Source organism: Salmo salar, chromosome 20 (genome assembly GCF_965601325.2).
Source record: "Salmo salar chromosome 20, fSalSal1, whole genome shotgun sequence".
Taxonomy (NCBI): Eukaryota; Metazoa; Chordata; class Actinopteri; order Salmoniformes; family Salmonidae; genus Salmo; species Salmo salar.
Genome location: NC_138310.1, coordinates 35,884,814 through 35,901,171, shown reverse-complemented (window position 1 = coordinate 35,901,171; position 16,358 = coordinate 35,884,814). Strand labels below are relative to the sequence as shown.

Below are 16,358 nucleotides of genomic sequence, written 5' to 3'. Positions count from 1 at the left end.
GATGTTGTGGGACTTGGTTTCATCTTGACATTACACTACTTTAGTAATTGAAAAAACGTCTGACAAACTTTGATTTGAAAGTGTAAAGCGTTGAGACGTTTTTAAATGTTGAATTGTAACAATGTGTGACCATTTGTCCCTTTCCTGTGTTCAGGTGGATCGTTAAGCACTGAGACTGAGGAGTCCTTCCCTGGGCTACTGAACAACCAGGTGACCCACAGGTAAAAGGATGGAAGAGAAGAACAGAGCAACCATCACCACCACAGAGAAACTGCCAAAATGTCCCCAACCACTAGACATCCCCCCTCTCTCTCTGTTCCCCAGTCAGCAGTCCAGGGTGAACTCTTTTATCTTGTCACCAATAGACTACAACTGTTAAGAATCCCCCTCCTAGTTAGGAATGCTATATGGACAAGCAGCCCACCGGCCGCTGCCCGCCTCTTTCAGACATTCCCTCTCCTTCCTAGGCAGATCATTTAATGTATCCTTCTGTCATCTCAAATTCGATCCCCTCTCATTAGTTCATCCCCAAAGCAGGCAGTCTCTCCCAGCTCTCTGGATGAGATCAAGAAGGGACTGATGCAGTTTCCCACACCCCTGGGTTAGAGACATGAAATATACATTCCCAACGCTCCCCGCTAGAGGTGATGATGAGACCAAATAGCACCTTATTCCCTATATTGTACACTACTTTTGGGTGCTGTGTAAATTCTCTGATGTACAGTAATGAAAGTGAATCCTGCTGCACTTTCTTATTTTTTTTAATGATAAACATTCAAAGGTAATTTCCGCAGAGGTTGGATGTCTCTGACAAAGAACTCTTTCTTGAACTATGAACAAAGGCATATTTAGGAATACTACAGACTTCATTGATCATTATCTAATAATAGATTTGTATGGCTTTATAAAGTAAGGGCCTCATATAGGCTACTCTCTAAGTAGCTTAATGAAGATGACTATTGAGGACACAGTATAGTACAATGCAATACAATAGGATCCAATAACTAACTGCCAGTAAGTGCATTGTTGTTGTGAAGTGTTTAACAAACAGATATCCTGTGATGTAATAATTTCACCTGTCTTCTATTTTCTTTTTCTTTGGAAATTTAGACGACATTATTTTGAAGTACAAGGTTGTTACCCTTACCAATCTTTCAGTCTGTGGTATAGATTTCTATGGTCAACACGCTCTATCTTTAAGTTATTCTGTCATGTTTCCCATTCTGACATCTGTATTCAGCCACAGTACCCATCCCAAGTGCCTGAGAAGTTCCTTTTCCAATGTAAAAACTGTGACCAAATGGCAGACATTAGTCTACTCCACGCCACAACAGTAGTGGCGGTAGTACGGTAGTTAAAATGGAGGGATACAACTAATGCCCCTCAGTGCCTTATATTGAGAGAAATAAAGTCATTTTTATTTTCTCATGCATATGCTTCCTTTTCAACATTCACGAACAATCTCACCTTTTCCAGCAAACATCATATTAGTAACTTATTGTTGTAAAAGTCAGGGATTTTAATTGCATTTTTTTTTACTTTTTCCTTTCAGTTTTTTTGTACAATAATGTGTCTCATTATTTTATTGTACTTTAAAAAAATAATGGTGCTACCAAACTGTCATCCTCTGTTTTATGAGGGTACAGTACAGTGACAGCTGAATGGCTACAGTATGTTATGCAAACTGTATACTTGAATGGAGTGTAAAAATCCATAATGTCCTTTGTTTGATAACATTATTAAAGCAAACAAATCTAAGTTTTTGGTTGGATATTCAGATATTTACAATTTGGTCATTTAGCAGATGCTGTTATCCAGAGTAATTTACAGGAGCAATGAGGGTTAAGTGCTTTGCTCAAGGGCACAGACAGATTTTTTACCTAGTCGGCTCAGGGATTCGAACCAGTTACCTTTCCGTTACTGGCTCAGCGCTCTTAACTGCTATCTGCCACCCAGATATAAATAATGCCTAATGCCACCATCCTCATGATCACACGCTATGCTGATTTCCTCAGTCCTTGAATTTGCTGCCATCTTCTGGTTGTTTTACTTTAAGGTAGTGATTTGACAATGTACGGTAAAGCAGTCGTCTACGACAGTTTGGTGTATACAGGGATAGAGAGGACTAATGTGGCCTTTTGGCCGCTAGAGGCCTCTATCATTCTCAATGATGATATAGGATCTCCACCCTCTGGTCATTTATAGTCATTACAGTTTGTTCTTCACTGCTCTGTTGACTTTCCTATCATTTCTACAGTATGACCAAGGGATGTCCTTTAACATCTGCACTCTGAATTACTTAAACGGGAGTGACTTTGCTTTAGTGTGGCATCAGCAACATTCTCATAACTAGTTTAACTCTTTCATTTATGCTTCCTTGCCATTTGTTAGAGAGTTATGTGAGCATTGTGCCACACCTAAAGAGGAGAGGAATACAGTTATATTACACGCTGTCAAAGTCCATAAAGCAAATGACAGAATGAGTTTGACGTATTACAAAAGTTCTGGACTTTCTGCAGCAAGCTACTCCAAATGACAAGCTTTGTAGGAGCATGGTATACATTGCGTTTGGAGCTGTTCACAGGGTGACTGCTTTCAGGGAAAACTAGAGAGATGGACGTCCCGTTGACATTCGTCAGAGTAAATCCAGGCCTCATTACTCTTTGTTAGGACTGTCTCCTGTGCAAATGTAAGCAGCCCTGCACTACTCAGGTCTAGTTAGGTTTATCTCCAGCACCCCCAGGAACAGGGCTGTTAAGAAAACTGTGAAGCAGCTTGTCAGGTTAAGACAAATGCTCCAGGTCTCAAGCATAGATTGTGCCCCAAATGGCACCCTATTCCCTATATAATGAACTACTTTTGACTAGAGCCCCATGGGCCCTGGTCAAAAGCCTTGAGCAGTAAAAAGGGAATAGGGTGCCATTTGGGACGCAGATATAGATACAGCATTTATACCCAGCCATGCAAAGCCTAATAACATGGAAGATGTGATTCATCCAGGACCATAAACTCCACACCTATCACCCTCTGACTGTTTTTGTTTTTAGTATCCAAGTGTTTGTCTAATTCGCTTCCAACTACCAAGACCACCCATTCCCCTGATATACTGTAGTCCACACAGACACACACATGTCCAACAAGACACACAGACTAACCACACTCCTCACATGGTTGAGGGTCTTGTTTTGTGGCCGGGGAGGGAAGACCACCTACTATGCTGTGCCACCAGGAGGGGAATGTCACGGGTAACTTGAGACTGAGTTCAGTGGCTAACGACAGACATTCGTTTGACTAGACATGCTTGGGCAAGGGAAAATCTTCTACTCTATGAGGTAACAAAGAGCTGCATTCATGTGATTAAAGGTTGAAGGGAGATCCAATTATATTTGAGGCATGGCTCAATAGAGTATGTGCGAGCTAAAACTAGAGGGGATATGGTTGAGCAGTCTCTTTCTCTGGCTCGGCTTGGGAGAGGACTGGGAACCAGAACAGGTGATGGGCTCTTATTTCTCTTAGTCAAGAGTTACCGCAGAGCTCATGGGAAAGTTCTGTGTTTATGTCCCAAATTGCACCCTTTTCCCTATGTAGTGCACTACTTTTGACCGGAGCCGTAGCTGTATCCCTTTGTCAAATCTTACTAGAAATCTCTCTCAACCTCCTTAGTTATACCCAGAATGACTTTTCTGTGAATGTTTAGTTTAACAGAGAGAAATACTACTATTTTCAGTGAGATTTATTAGTGCTGGTGCTCTCCTATAACTCTTGTGGACAAGAGAAAATATTACCTGGAACTGAAAACAGCTCTCTGGAAAGTCCTGATGTTTTTCCAACCCTAGGTTGCAACTTTTCCTCTCTAAATTACACTCTGACCAGACATCAGTACACACAGTCTGAATGAAACCAATGTTAGTCCATTTATGCTATTAGTGTATGGATGAAGAGGAGGGCTGATTGCAGACCAATATCCTATCCCAAAATCTATTTAACAACGTGATGTCAATTTACAGATAACATTTCTATTACAGATTACAGTTTGTGAACGGTTTGTTTTCTTGAAGCGAAAAAAATCCAGATGAACTTCTACAGCATCCAGGTGTAGAAGACGTACACATTTGATTTATTGTGATACAATTCACAAGTTAAGAAACAGTTTGCATTTCAACTTAAAAAAATAACATATACAAGGTATACTAATTTATCAAACTAAACAGAAAAGTTAAAAAGGACAAATTTAATACATTTTCATTTTGGTCAACGTCATTTTCAGAATGCAATGAATAATATTTGCAATAAATGAGGATATTTAATGTGAATGACTTAGTTATGACTTTCATTCTTACCTATCCTCAAAACATTCCATAAAATCTATAGTTAAAGAATTTTGTAGTGTTAGATTATCAATAATATAGCACTAACAGGGAAACATTGAGATTTCAGTCTGACTAAATAACCTCAGCATTTAACATTCTATAGGAATCGCTATGAAATGGATGTAGTTCCACTGAGCAATGTCATATTCAACCGTCCTACGGTGATTGCATCTCTATATCATCAGCAAAAATATTATCAGTCTAATGTCCATCTTTCATACACTTGATCAATACAAGAACAAAAAAATCAAGAAGTTGGAGATGTTAACAATCATCTTAGGTTTTTAACTTGCTTGCTGTCAATTCTATAGAGTAAAGTGAGCACAAATTAGAATAATCTAAATAAGATGGCTGCTAGGATAGTATGCTAATGTCACGTCCTGACCAGCAGATGGAGCTATTGTATTAGTTTTGGGGTCAGGACGTGGCAGTTTTGTGTGTGTGAATGTTTGTGTTGGTTATTGGGACTTCCAATTGAAGGCAGGTGTGTTGAGTTGCCTTTGCTATATAGGTGTGTATGTTTTTCTTTGGGGTTGTGGGTAGTTGTTTTTGCACTGCGTTTAATAGCCTGCCGAACTGTTGCACTGTCGTGAGTATGTCTTATTGTTTTGTCAAGTGGATGCTTTACTCCTTTTTCTTTGAAATTAAAATATGAGTATCCATATTCCCGCTGCGTCTTGGTCCTCTTCTCTCCAGTACGACATATTTTGTGACAGAACTACCCACCACCAAAGGACCAAGCAGCGGAAGAGGAGGAAGCCACAGGAGGATTATTGGAAGCAGCGCGCTCGGGAGGAGATGGATTCCTGGTCGCTGGAAGTATTGGAGGAGAGGATTGACTGGACATGGGAGCAGTTCCGGGCCCACTGTGACAACCTGCCTGGGAGGCAGGTAGAACCCGAGAGGCAGCCCCAATAATTTTTTTGGGGGGGGCACAAGGGCTATTTGGCGGGGCGAGATTGGAGCCCCAGGCCAACTCCCCGTACCCTTGTAGGGCAGACTGGACAGGTCCCGTGCTTTGGGGTTGGGGCTGTGGTGAGGCCTGGGATTTTCAGGCCGGTAGGCACAGTACCAGTGCCCCGCATGTGCCAGGGTGAAGTAGGCATCGAGCCGGAAGGGGTGATGCCAACCCTGCGCTCAAGACCACCAGTGCGCCTCTACTGTCCGGTGTTTCCCGCCATACACACTAGCATGGAGGTGCGTGTCTCCAGGCTGGCACGTCCAGTACCAGCCCCACGCATCAGGCGTCTAGTGCGTCAGCCCAGCCTCGCCAGTCAAGAGTCGCCTGAGCTGCCCACCAGTCAAGAGTCGCCTGAGCTGCCCGCCAGTCAAGAGTCGACTGAGCTGCCCGCCAGTCAGGAGTCGCCTGAGCGGCCCGCCTGTCCTCCGGCCCAGCCCGAGTGGCCCTCCTGTCCTCTGGCCCAGCCCGAGTGGCCCTCCTGTCCTCCGGCCCAGCCCGAGTGGCCCTCCTGTCCTCCGGCCCAGCCCGAGTGGCCCTCCTGTCCTCCGGCCCAGCCCGAGTGGCACTCCTGTCCTCCGGCCCAGCCCAAGTGGCCCTCCTGTCCTCCGGCCCAGCCCGAGTGGTCCGTCTGCCAGGGTCAGCCCGAGTGGCCCGTCTGCCCGGCGCAGCTAGCGGCGCCACCGAAGTGGGCGACGCCGAAGGTGGAGCGAGGTCCCCCGTCCTGCACCTGAGCCACCTCCAGGATAGGTGGGTTGGGGAGGGAGGGTGTAGCACAGTGCCGTCGTTGTTCTGTACTATGTCCCCAGCATCATTTACTCTAGCTGAGTTAGTAAAGTGGAGTATAGAACAGTACAAGGGAGAAGAGTACAGGGGAGATTGTAGAGACACAGTAGTCAGAATGGGAGCCAGGAGGGCTGGTATAATGTTCAGCCGTCTGAAGGTTCAGGTGGTCCTCAGTCTGGAGGTGTGGAGGTGGACCCACCCACCCAAGACCAGGTGACTCTGTGACAGAACCAGATGAAACCAGCCCCGGCCTCCTCAGAGCTCCAGTCCAGACAGCCTGGGATCTGCTAAATGTAAGAAAAGCTCAGTGAAAAAAAGTCCCCTAAACAGCAGGTAGTGAAACCTTTCCATCTTTTTGGGGATCTGTCAAACAAATGTCAGTTAGCTAGATACTCTCATCTCTATGGCTCTAAACACACACTATTGACTTCACCATCACACAACTACACCTCACACATCACCGTGCTCAACCAGTATTTATTACCTGACTCTATTCTACTTTTTATTTTTTTATTTTATGCGACCTGGTCAAGATAAAGCAAAGCAGTGCGACAAAAACAACAACACAGAGTTACACATAAACAAACGTACAGTCAATAACACAATAGAAAAAATCTATGTACAGTGTGTGCAAATGTAGAATAGTAGGGAGGTAAGGCAATAAATAGGCCATAGAGGTGAAATAATTACAATTTAGCATTAACACTGGAGTGATATGTCACGCCCTGACCAGTGAAAAGAGTCATTTGCCATAGTAGAGTGGTCAGGGCGTGGCAGGGGGGTTGTTTTGTGTGTTTTGGGGGGTTTTTGGTTCTAGGGGAATTTGTTCTAGTTTTCTATTTCTATGTTTTGTTTTCCATGTTTGGCCGAGTATGGTTTCCAATCAGAGGCAGGTGTCTTTCGTTGTCTCTGATTGGAAGCCATACTTAGGCAACCTGTTTTCCTTTGGGTTTTGTGGGTGGTTACTTTCCGTTTAGTTGTTGTACCTGACGGAACTGTTGGTCGTGTTTGTTATTTTGTAAGTGTTACTCATTAAAGATTTAAGAATGAGCACTATCCACGCTGCGCCTTGGTCTAATCCTTTCGACGCCTGTGACATGATAGATGTGCAGATGATGATGTGCAAGTAGAGATACTGGGGTGCAGAAGAGCAAAATAAATGTTGGTTATATCAAAGCCATTCAGTTATTTTAAAGCTGTTCTGAGAAAACTCCTCAGCTATCATGTATTTCATTACATGTATCTTTATTTTACATACCATATTCACATCTGACAGCTTTCTAAAGCGATCAGCGGGTTGGCAGGTTGACACCAGGAAAACACCCAGGGCATTGGTCTTGCTCCTAGACAATACTGTGGTGGAACAGGAGAAGCAGCATGGGGAAATAGACATGGCACGGTCATCTGTTAATTACACATTTTTCAACCATTAACTGCTCAACGTCTGTTTTCCTACACTGCGGTCTGGAGCAATTACGCCAGAGGACTGTTCATCACACACTTCCCCCTGAACTGTGAAATTCCACGGCAGGTCCACTGAGGGCCTTCTGCTGTGCTAGAGAAGCAGGAACAAGCATGCAGCAGAGCAGCAGGACGATGCTATTGCAACACTGTCCAGTGGTCATAAAAGACTGTATGACTGAAACAGCACGAACACATTCCCTTTGCTAAGAGCTGTTTATACTTTCTTTGAACATGGCAACGATCCAACGGAAACCCCTTTCAACAGCTACTTATAAAAGAGCAGTTTACATTCCTTTACAAAGACATGTATATGTACAGAGGTGCCTGGCAGGAATTTCTAATGAAAAAAATTATCTGTGTATGCACTTTGTTCCACCAGGACAAGGGCAGCACCAGCACCCGATGAACAAATAGGGCTATGTGGTCTTGTATGGCTCAGTTGGTAGGGCATGTGCTTGAAACGCCAGGATTGTGGGTTAAATTCCCAGAGCCACCCATACGTATGGATAAAAATGTCTGCTAAATGGCGTACAGTGCCTGTTTCCCGTGTGTAACAAAATGTGTAAAAAGTAAAGGGGTCTGAATACTTTCCGAAAGCACTGTTTACTGTATGTTCTTCAGCCGATCCATTAAAAATGGTGGCTCTCTCTACAGGCAGAAAATTCACAGAGACAGTTTGGGTTAGGCCTGACTGAGTGTTGAAAAACACTAAGTTGAGACGTTGTCATTAAGAGTTAGTAAACCGTTTCACAGCATGACACTTTTTGATGAAAATGGGTTGGGATCTCATTGGAAAAATTATGTTCTTTGTCATATGCAATAACTTACACAAGGCGTAAAGATGTGCTTGAGTGAGGCAAATAGATTCAAGACATGTTTTTTAGTGCTCTTGAAAATCTTGGGACAAAAACACTGTGCTGTCAGAGTGGCTGTAATACTGTCATATGATTCCACCAATATAAAACAGAGTAGATGGGAACTGCACAGCAGGAGAGTAAATACAAATTGCTCTGGAGCAATGACATGGTCTCAAAGATTTTCTGGATTTAGTTAAAGCATGGGGTGAACGAGGAAAAATATAATGTCAGTCTTGGAAAGCAAGACCAGCCATATTTCAATTCAATAACATGCCACATATTTCTATCCATCATTAGATTACAGAAATTGCTCTCACGCAGTCTCACTACTCACAGATACTTTTAGATTTCACCCATTGAGCAGTTTTTGATGGTATTCGATTGTTACAGAGTAATTTGGTACGCAGTACAGAAAGACTATGAGGACAGGCATATGGGCAATTCTATGCACAATGACTACTTTTAAGAATTTCCACAGAAAATAGTACAAAGAACACATTTACTTGAGGAACAGCGTAGATGCAAAGTTTGGTAACAGAGTGAAGGCACAATTTTCATCTGCAGTTCTTCAAGTAATGTGTTTTTTATAACAAATGTCAGTGTAAATTGTTAAAAGTAGTCCTTGTGCATAGAGTTGTATGGTTTATTTAACTTTGCAATCATTGTTTTTAGTTTGACAAACATTTTAAAGTGAAGAATCTGAGTCTCAACATCCCTCTATTACCCGTAGAATTGCCCATATGGAATCTCTTGTACACATCCTGTGTGGCATGACTGTGTCTTGAAACTTATGGATGCCTATGAGGGACATAATTCAATCTTAAATTGTAATGGTTAAATGATAAATCAATATCATTTTTGCAATTCCTTTTTCTAAATGGGTATGCATTTGTGACAAAATTCTAATTGAAATGCCCAAAAATGTAATTTCCATGGTACTATCCAGTACAGCACATACATTTCTCATGTTTGCCATTTAATTTCCTTGTTGTGACACCATGGATAGTGACAAAAAGAAAATGAATTCTCAACTGCAATTGAAAATGATGTTCCATACTCTGTGTGGTTTAAGACTGTCCAAATTCTAATGATCAATCAAATTAGATAAATCAATCGTAATGATTAATTTGCTATTTAGTTTCCTCATTGCTCCTCTGCGTTTGACCTGTCAATCATACACAGTGGGCTGGGTTTTGGTAACGTGCGGCAGAAGAGGTTGCCTGGTCTTGCTAGCTATGCTCAGACAGAAATACTCTTAATTTCTAAAGTATTTATGGATCAGTGACGGAGAAGCAAAGCTGTACTATATACTGAACAACTCACTATACACACTGAGTGTACAAAACATATTTCCATGACATAGACCGACCAGGTGAATCCAGGTGAAAGCAATGATCCCTTATTGATGTCACTTGTTAAATCCACTTCAGTCAGTGTAGATGAAGGGGAGGAGACATGGATTGTGACAATTGAGACATGGATTGTGTGTGTGCCATTCAGAGGGGGAATGGGCAAAACAAAAGATTTAAGTGCCTTTGAACAGGATATTATAGTAGGTGCCAGGCACACCGGTTTGTGTCAAGAACTGCAACGTTGCTGGGTTTTTCACGCTCAATTGTTTCCCGTGTGTATCAAGAATGATCAACCACCCAAAGGACATCCAGCCAACTTGATAGAACTGTGGGAAGCATTGGGGTCAACATGTGCCAGTTTCCCTGTGGAACGCTTTCGACAGCTTGTATTGTTCATGCCCCGACGAATTGAGGGTGTTTTGAGGGCAAAAAGGGGTGCAACTCAATTTTAGGAAGGCATAATTGCGTCTGTCAAACAGGTAAGCCTACCTCTTATTTCTTAGTGTGCCAACAAAGCCTTGTTAGTAAATTTGCCAATTTAACTTTCAGCACCGGGCGCTGTCCATATTGATTTTAGAAATAACGATCCACACGCAATTGGTGGCTGCAACTCAACTTGTCTTTTTGGATATTTATCCAATTATATTCCATTCTCTTTTTTTATCATAGATATATTCCCAATATTATTATCATAATTCTGTTTTCACATGTGTGTTTCACACATTTTACTAAGCTGTTTGTGCTTGCTTCTACTTATAAATAATTTGACCGCTGTAGGTTGATATTCTTGTTTCCTAATGTTATTCCTTTACAATTTTCTGAGTCCTCGTGTGTGTAACTCAAATGTGTGTTTTGGTCTGGATTGGGAAGGTGTGTAATGTATCAACGAGAGAATGAAGCCAAATCAATCTTATAAATTCTCTTCAGTATATGTGCTGTCACTCCTCGTACGCAGACCCATGAGCCACTGCGTGATGAGTAGATCTCATGATGAGATCAAATTTTTTGAGGCCCCAACCCCATCAAAGTTGCCCATCCCTGATACTGTATATACACACACATCACTTTTGTCAAAAAAGACTTGTGGAACAGAACTTGTGGAACTCATGTTCAAGTGAAATTCTACAATATATTACTTGTGCACAGTGCGCTCTGAAGAGGAAACAATGACATGTAGCCTACACAGACGTGAGATTTTTTTATTCACTCAATCTACACACAATACCCCATAATGAAATAGAAAAAAATGATTTAGAAATGTTTACTAATTTATATATGTAAAAAAAAGAAATGGTATCACATTTACATAAGTGTTCAGACCCTTTCCCCAGTACTTTGTTGAAGCACCTTTTGGCAGCGGTTACATTCGAGTCTTCATGACGCTACAAGCTTGGCACACTTGTATTTTGGGAGTTTCTCCCATTCTTCTCTGCAGATCCTCTCAAGCTCTGTCAGGTTGTATGGGGAGCGTTGCTGCACAGCTATTTTCAGGGATGTTTGATCAGGTTCATGTCTATGGCTGGGCCACTCAAGCACATTCAGAGACTTGTACCGAAGCCACTCCTGCATTGTCTTGGCTGTGTGCTAAGGGTCATTGTCCTGTTGGAAGGTGAACCTTCACCCCAGTCTGAGGTCCTGAGCGCTCTGGAGCAGGTTTTTATCAAGGATCTTTCTGTACTTTGCTCCAATCATCTTTGCCTTGATCCTGACTAGTCTCCCAGTCCCTGCTGCTAAAAAACATCCCCACAGCATGATGCTGCCACCACCATGCTTCACCATAGGGATGGTGCCAGGTTTCCTCCAGATGTGATGCTTGGCATTCAGGCCAAAGAATTCGATCTTGGTTTCATCAGACCAGAGAATCTCATGGTCTGAGAGTCCTTTAGGTGCCTTTTGGCTAAATCCAAGCGGACTGTCATGTGCCTTTTACTAAGGAGTGGCTTCCGTCTGTCTGGTGGAATGCTGTAGAGATGGTTGTCCTTCTGGAAGATTCTCGCATCTCCACAGAGGAACTCTAGAGCTCTGTCAGAGTGACCATCAGGTTATTGGTTACCTCCCTGACCAAAGCCCTTCTCCCCCGATTGCTCAGTTTGGCAGGGTGGCAAGCTCAAGGAAAAGTATTGGTGGTTCCAAACATCTTCCATTTCAGAATAATGGAAGCCACTGTGTTTTGGGGACCTTCAATGCTGCAGAAATGTTTTGGTTCCCTTCCCCCGATCTGTCCCTCGACACAATCCTGTCTCGGCACTCTACGGACAATTCTTTCGACCTCATGGCTTGGTTTTTGCTCAGACATGCACTGTCAACTGTGGGTCCTTATATAGACCGGTGTGTGCCTTTCCAAATCATGTCCAATCAATTTAATTTACCACAGGTGGACTCCAATCAAGTTGTGGACACATCTCAAGGATGATCAATAGAAACAGGATGCACCTGAGCTCAATTTACTTCCAGGCTATTATGACGCATCTGGTAGTTCCTTCTCTGTATCAAAGATTTTTTTAATAACAAACCAAGATAGACCGAAGCCTGACGTTTCCAATGGGAAAAAATGTGTCACAGTGGTCAGAACAAGCAAGGAGGGTGGCAGAGCCAAGCACGAGCTAGTGAGATCCTACTGGCACATCTATCATGTATTTTCATATTTCTATTAGGGAACGCCTACTCTGTGAAGTGAGCATATGCAATAACTCAATTCGCCCTTGCACTCCTTCTAAAGAACACAATTGTTTTTTATTTTGGAAAGGGTAAGATCCACAAAACTTAGTCCACTCTGTTAGTAACAGATTCTACTTTTGGGAACAGAAAAATGTATTGAGATCAAGTGTTAATTTGATGTGAAAATTAGCACGTCTGCCAAAATCCATCTCGCACCATATTCTCCTACTGCCGGCAACTGGGCTTCCTCTCATCACCATATTTGGTAGAGTGGAAACACCAACCGGATGCTTCACACTCATACATCCGGTGAAATATCTGGCTCATTGTTCTATCTGTGTCTGGATGCTCCTAGGCTAATAGCAAGCTATCTAACCTATCGGAAGCTAGCTACCTATAATACCCAATTAGCCATATTAACTAGCTATTAGTATCTCCCGTGTCCCCTCCACTGAGCTTTATAGTCTCCTCCCACAAACTCTTTGCACGCACGGTCTGTTCTTCTTCTTCTTCTTATGTGGGGTTTCACACTGGCTGTTGTTGCCGGGACAGCCAAAAAACACATCACATCAAAATAGCTATGACCGAAAGTGACTGTTGCCAGCAACACAGGCAACCTCTTCCGCCTCACATTACCAAAACGCCACCCACAGTGTTCGATTGACAATCAACACAGGTTGAACGAGGAAATTAGGAAACTAAATGGCATATAAAACATTTAATTGATCATTTGAATATTGACAGTCTTAAACCACAGAGTAGGGAAAATATATTATTTTTATAACTATTCATGCAATCACAACAGGGAAATGAAATGGCAAACATGAGCAATTATTTGTCATTTAAGCATTTACATCAAATTTTTAATTGTGTCACTGTTGTACTGGATAATACAATGGAAATTAAATATCAAACAAAATTAACAGACGCTATGCGTACCCAATCATGAAAATGATCATGCGATATCTTCTTTTGCATTTCAATTACAATTCTGTCACAGAAAATGCATACACATTTAGGAAAAGGAACTCAACATGATATTGATTTGTGATTTGCCCATTTAATTTCCAATTGAGTTTGGGCAGCTAAATGCTTCCATAGAAACTCACCATAGTACTGTAGATTTTATCTGTCCAGGCTCCTGTCTTCAAAGATGGTTACTTATGTTCAGTTAAAGTACAATGTTTAAAGGCAATGCAAAATTCCTCTAAAAATGTTCATCAACAGACACATACTGCTATGAGTAAAGCACTTGGGCAGCAATAGTCAAGACTTCATATCAGATATTAGAATATGCATACATCTAATTTGTTTGGGTGCATTGAGAGGGCATGGATGGAAACCAGGCAGGTGTGACATTCCTGTCCATCTCCACTCTGCTATCCCTGCCACTCCCAGGCCAAAATCAGACGCTCTGCAGTGCTGGAGAAATAATCCAAGAGGTCTCCATAAAGCCAAGGTCTATTTCCCAAATGACACCATATCCTATAGTTCACTACTTTTGACCAGAGTCTATGGAGCTCTTGTCAAAAGTAGTGCACTATATAGGGATTAGGGTTCCATTTAGGACGCAGTAATGAAATCATACAAGAGGAGGAGGTCCTCAGCTGCAAACAATTTCAGTCATATTTCACTGCCTGCCCCAGCCCTCTGTACAATTAATTTGGATGTTGAGTCAGTCACTCAGGCTGCACCCCACACACTTGGAGAACAGAGACTGTTTCTGCACCCTATGATTTAATGCAGATGAAATGGATTAAATATAACTTTTATCTGGTGTTATTACAGGGTACCACTAGGTTTCCTGTGAGCTGTTCAGACTCCTGGTTTCCATTTACAGACAGGCAGGAAGGTGTTCTGGAGGGGAGCATACCACACAGTGCTCTGGGTATATGTCCCAAATGGCACCCTATTCCTTATGGGGCTCTGGTCAAAAGTAGAGCACTGTAAAGAGAATAGGGTGCTATTTGGGATGCATCCGTGGTAATACCATATAACCACTCGGTCGCACATCAGCAGCAGGTCACTGTGAAACTTCATTGTTCTAGCTAGCACGGCACAGCACATCAATATGGAGCTAGCCCAGCCCCGACTTTAATATCTAATATCAGGCTGCATCTGTAACGCGGGTCGTATAAAGGGGACCAAGGCGCGGCGTGTGAAGTGCTCATATTTCCTTTTTATGAATATACTTAAACAAAACAACAAAACGACCGATAACATACACTAAACAGAAAACAACTACCCACAAAACCCAGGAACAAAAACCCCTACTTAAATATGATCTCTAATCAGAGGCAATGAGGATCAGCTGCCTCCAATTAGAGATCCACCCAAACAATCCCAATATAGAAATAGAAAAACTGGAACTTAAACATAGAAATAGAAAACATAGAACAACCCAAAAACACCCCATCACGCCCTGACCTACTCTACTATAGAAAATGATATCTTACTAGGGTCAGGACGTGACAGTACCCCCCACAAAGGTGCAGACCCCGAATGCAACAAAAACAAAAGAAACCACAAAACAAAAGGGAGGGTAGGGAGGGTGATACTTGACTATGGCGGCTCAAATGCAGTCCACAAAACCTCCAGCATAGGAGGCGGCTCCGGTTCGGGGCGTATTCCCCGCACCACCCGCTGATCCTTCTGCTTTATTACCACCTGACCGTGGATTGTCGTCGAAGGAACCGGACTGTAGATCATTGCTGGAGGTTCTGGCCTGCGGACCGCCGTTGAAGACTCCGGGCTGCGGACCGCCGTTGAAGACTCCGGATTGGAGAGCGTCGCTGGAGGCTCCGGACTGGAGAGCGTCGCTGGAGGCTCCGGACTGGAGAGCGTCGCTGGAGGCTCCGGACTGGGGAGCGTCGCTGGAGGCTCCGGACTGGGGAGCGTCGCTGGAGGCTCCGGACTGGGGAGCGTCGCTGGAGGCTCCGGACTGGGGAGCGTCGCTGGAGGCTCCGGACTGGGGAGCGTCGCTGGAGGCTCCGGACTAGGGAGCGTCGCTGGAGGCTTTGAACTGTGGAGTGTCGCTGGAGGCTCCGGACGGAAAAGCGTCGCCGGAGGCTCCGGACTGGGAGGCGTCATAATAGGTTCCGGACTAGTGACCGTTGCTGCTGGCTCCATGCCATGGATCATCTCTACAGGTTCTGCGCCAAGGATCATCACTGGAGGCTTCTTATCATGGATTATCTCTACAGGTGCCGGGCCATGGATTATTCTTACAGGCTTCGTGCCATGGTTTATCCCTACAGGCTCCGGACCATTTATAATCCCTCCAGGCTTTTTGCCAAGGATTATTTCTTCAGGTTCCTGGCCATGGATTACCTCTTCAGGCTTCGTGCCATGGAATATCCCTACAGGCTCCGGGCCATGGATCATCACTAGAGGCTTAGTGCCATGGATCATGTCTACAGGCGTCGGACCATCGATTATCACTGGAGGCTTTGTACGTGGAGCAGGAACCGGTCTCATTGGACTGGGGAGATGCACTGAGGACCGAGTGCTCAAAGCAGGCACCGGCCGTACTGAGTTATGGATGCGCACAGGAGAGAGAGTGCGAAGAACACGCACAGGACGTACTGTGCTATGGAGGCACACTGGAGAGAGAGTGCGAGAGGCAGGCACATGCTTACCACAAAAAGCACGGGGAATTGGCTCAGTTCCCAGTCCTGGACCAGCCAAACTACCCGTGTGCCCCCCCACCCCCCAAAATGTTTTGGGTCTGCCTCTCGTTCTTCCCAGGTAGGCTCTGATATTGCTCGATTACCTGGCCCCAAGTCCAGTCTCTCAATCCACTCCTGATGTGACCAGGTGTCCATTTCTGCCGCGGGAACGCCGCTTGATCCAATCATGGTGGGTAGTTCTGTAACGCGGGTCGTATAAAGGGGACCAAGGCGCGGCGTGTGAA

General features: G+C 43.8%; 1 protein-coding gene across 1 annotated transcript in view; it reads left to right on the top strand.

The window, feature by feature from the left end:
* LOC106580522 (lysyl oxidase homolog 2B) overlaps positions 1–1,758 on the top strand; it is a 44,023-nt gene extending 42,265 nt beyond the window's left edge. The window contains exon 14 of the mRNA XM_014161685.3: positions 155–1,758. Within this exon, the coding sequence (XP_014017160.1) occupies positions 155–225 (71 nt within the window). The 3' untranslated portion in view covers positions 226–1,758. The remainder of the gene's footprint in view (positions 1–154) is intronic.
* Positions 1,759–16,358: the final 14,600 nt, after the last annotated feature.